Here is a 2,604-nt window from a genome sequence, read left to right as displayed (position 1 = left end):
CTTGTCAACTCCAACAAAGCAATTTTTCATATGATCACTACTGCAACGTTATGCCAAATAACTAGTATGACACTGCAACAAGATATAACTACAATTACTGCCAGTTGCACAAGGAATGGAAAGCTCACTAGGCTGACAAAAATAGGGGCGGCCCGCTAGTGGCCTGAGCAACTGATGAAACCGAACTGTGGTGCGTCGTGGCGTGGAGAACGCAGCTACAGAAAATGGTGTTGTGTATCACTCGAGTAAACGCCTAGGGTAGCCTGATTTTGTATCAATCCCCCTTTCCCTTGAATGTACTCCCTCCGTTCCAAATTACTCGTCGCAAAAGTGGATGTATCTAGAACTAAAATACATCTAGATACATCTATTTCTATGACGAGTAATTCGGAACGGAGGGAGTAAATCCATCCACATGATGTAGCATATATTAATAGATTACTTGATGCTGATTCTGCATCAACGTTTGTTTTAGTACGTTATTGTTCATTGTCAACTAGATACATGTCTGACACTAGATTACAAATTCTCCATAGGATCAGAACTGCACCTAGTATGCTTGGGATCAGACGGCATATTCCAGCCCAAGACACGAAAACCAAGATTTATACTCACAAGAGTAGTATACATCTGGAAACAGAGCAGAAGTACCATTGCAGGCTCACAAGAGCTAAAGCAGCAGCAGTTTTAGCTTGCATGAACAAGTGAAGCAAATTGCTTAGAGGTACTCCCTCGGTTTCACAATACATGTCTTTCATTTGTCAAAGTATAGATGTATCTAGACATATTTTACTATATAGGTACATCTATTTTTGAACAAATGGAAATCAAGTATTTTGGAACGGAGGGAATACGTCTGTACTTTATTTAGTGGGCCAACCTGCGGCAGGCTAACTTTGGCATGAGCCAGCTGCTGCTTCACGCCAGGCGGTGCTCAACCGGATCAAGCGTGGTTGGTGCAACCGCCGGGTCTCTCAGTATGGCCTCAAGATCTCCATCTTTCCCACCAAGGGCAGCATTCAGAAATGCCACCATGATCCCAGCAACGCACCTCCTCATCTTGCCCTTGCACCCGTTCCCATCCTTGCAGACGCAGGTGATGAACTTGGCGGCGCCGTCGTCCAGCATGTCCAGATGCCCGTAGTCCTTGGTCACAAAGTAGTAGCAGGGCGGCCTGCACTCGCGGTAGAATTCCGCGTGGTTCACGTCCCTCGGTGCGCAGGGAGGGAAGAATATGTTCTTCTTCTCCTCGCCGAGCCCGGTGCCGACGACCAGCACCGGCATGGCCATGCCGAAGGAGGAGGGCTCGTGGGTGAGGATCTTGGGCTGGAGCTGGGAGGACTTCCCCGTGCCGGCGACGGGGTCGAGGCCGATGAGCGCGGAGAAGGTTAGCTGGGTCTTGGCATGCCCCAGGGCCAAGGAGAAAGCCGTGTGGCCTCCTCGGCTGTGGCCGGCCAAGGCGAGCTTCGAGAGCTCCGGCTCGACGCCTTTGGGCAGCACGGACGGGAGGCCGTCGGGGAGCCAGTCTGCCACCTTGGCTGCCGCGGCGATGTCCTCGGCGTCACCCGAAGGTATGATACTGATGCTGAACTGCACTACAAAATGGTGCAGAATTAGTTAGTTGATCACCACAAGCCAACATACATACAGAGTTACAACAGATCATCTTCTTTGAGAGACTTGAGGTTAAACCCTCTGTCTCTGCATCATTGTTGAGGTAATTTCTGTATACTGTACATGTGAAGATGGTAGCGATCGACCTGGGGCGCGACAATGATGAAGCCGTGGGACGCGACGTGCCGGAGAAGGTGTTCGTAGAAGTGGTTATGGAGGAAGAAGCCGTGCAAGAGCATAGCGACGGGGTAGGTTCCCGCATCCTTGGGTGCGACGATCAGCACCGGGATGGGCGGTGTCGGGGCCGCATTCTCATCCACCTGAATCGCCTCGACGGCAAGCTTCCCCGGCTGGAACACCGAGGTGAGTGCCTTGAGAACCTCGGCGCCGGGCTTGTTCATCGTCTCTGCCGGTGCTGCCATCTCTCACTCAAGCCACCAAGTCTCTGTCTTAACGAGAGCTTTGAGGTTGCGATGATGAGAAGAGAGAACCAAGGTGGCAAATTTATAGGAGGGTGGATGTTAATTGTGGCTACTTAACGCATTAGCCTAAAAGCACTTCGCTTGGGAAATGAGAAGAACGTGTTGGAGAAATGTAGGCTTTGAATGCACATAGACCATGTCCACATGCATGAATAAGACTGATTCCATCTAACTGAATTTGTTCATTGAACTGTCCCCCATCCCATCACTTCATGATGCACAGTATAGATGGGATCATGGTCTCATGGGAGTGGGCTGGGCCGCTCACTCCAACTTGTTAATTTCTGTATACATGATTCATATTTTTCCTGTAAATTTCGCTTCTCTCTGGTTCGATATCATGAGAACTCTGCGAGAGAGCTAAGAAGTAGTAGGATTGTGCAACAAGATTTTGTAGGTACTTTGTTTTCAGCAGTAATTCTGTCCAGAGAACATATATGCTACTATTAGGTCAGATCTGCTCCGCTCTGAAACAGGAGAACTGTTATGATTGATTTAGTCCTTGATC

General features: G+C 49.3%; 1 protein-coding gene across 1 annotated transcript; it reads right to left on the bottom strand.

Moving 5' to 3' along the window:
• Positions 1-859: 859 nt before the first annotated feature.
• On the bottom strand, positions 860-2,259 carry LOC119314261 (chlorophyllase-1-like). Its single transcript, XM_037589004.1, has 2 exons — positions 1,761-2,259; positions 860-1,590 (listed from the first exon to the last, which is right to left on the bottom strand). Exons 1-2 carry the CDS (start codon positions 2,034-2,036, stop codon positions 919-921), a joined length of 948 nt encoding a protein of 315 aa, XP_037444901.1. The 5' UTR covers positions 2,037-2,259; the 3' UTR covers positions 860-918.
• Between the last annotated feature and the right edge of the window lie 345 nt (positions 2,260-2,604).

This window comes from Triticum dicoccoides, chromosome 6A (genome assembly GCF_002162155.2).
Source record: "Triticum dicoccoides isolate Atlit2015 ecotype Zavitan chromosome 6A, WEW_v2.0, whole genome shotgun sequence".
Classification (NCBI taxonomy): Eukaryota; Viridiplantae; Streptophyta; class Magnoliopsida; order Poales; family Poaceae; genus Triticum; species Triticum dicoccoides.
This window is presented reverse-complemented; position numbering and strand designations above follow the sequence as displayed.

Coding starts and splice junctions, on each gene's coding strand:
- LOC119314261 (XM_037589004.1), bottom strand. CDS start 2,036: ATGGCAGCACCGGCAGAGACGATGAACAAGCCCGGCGCCGAGGTTCTC. Junction 1,591..1,760: donor TCATCATTGTCGCGCCCCAG/GTCGATCGCTAC, acceptor TTTGTAGTGCAG/TTCAGCATCAGTATCATACC.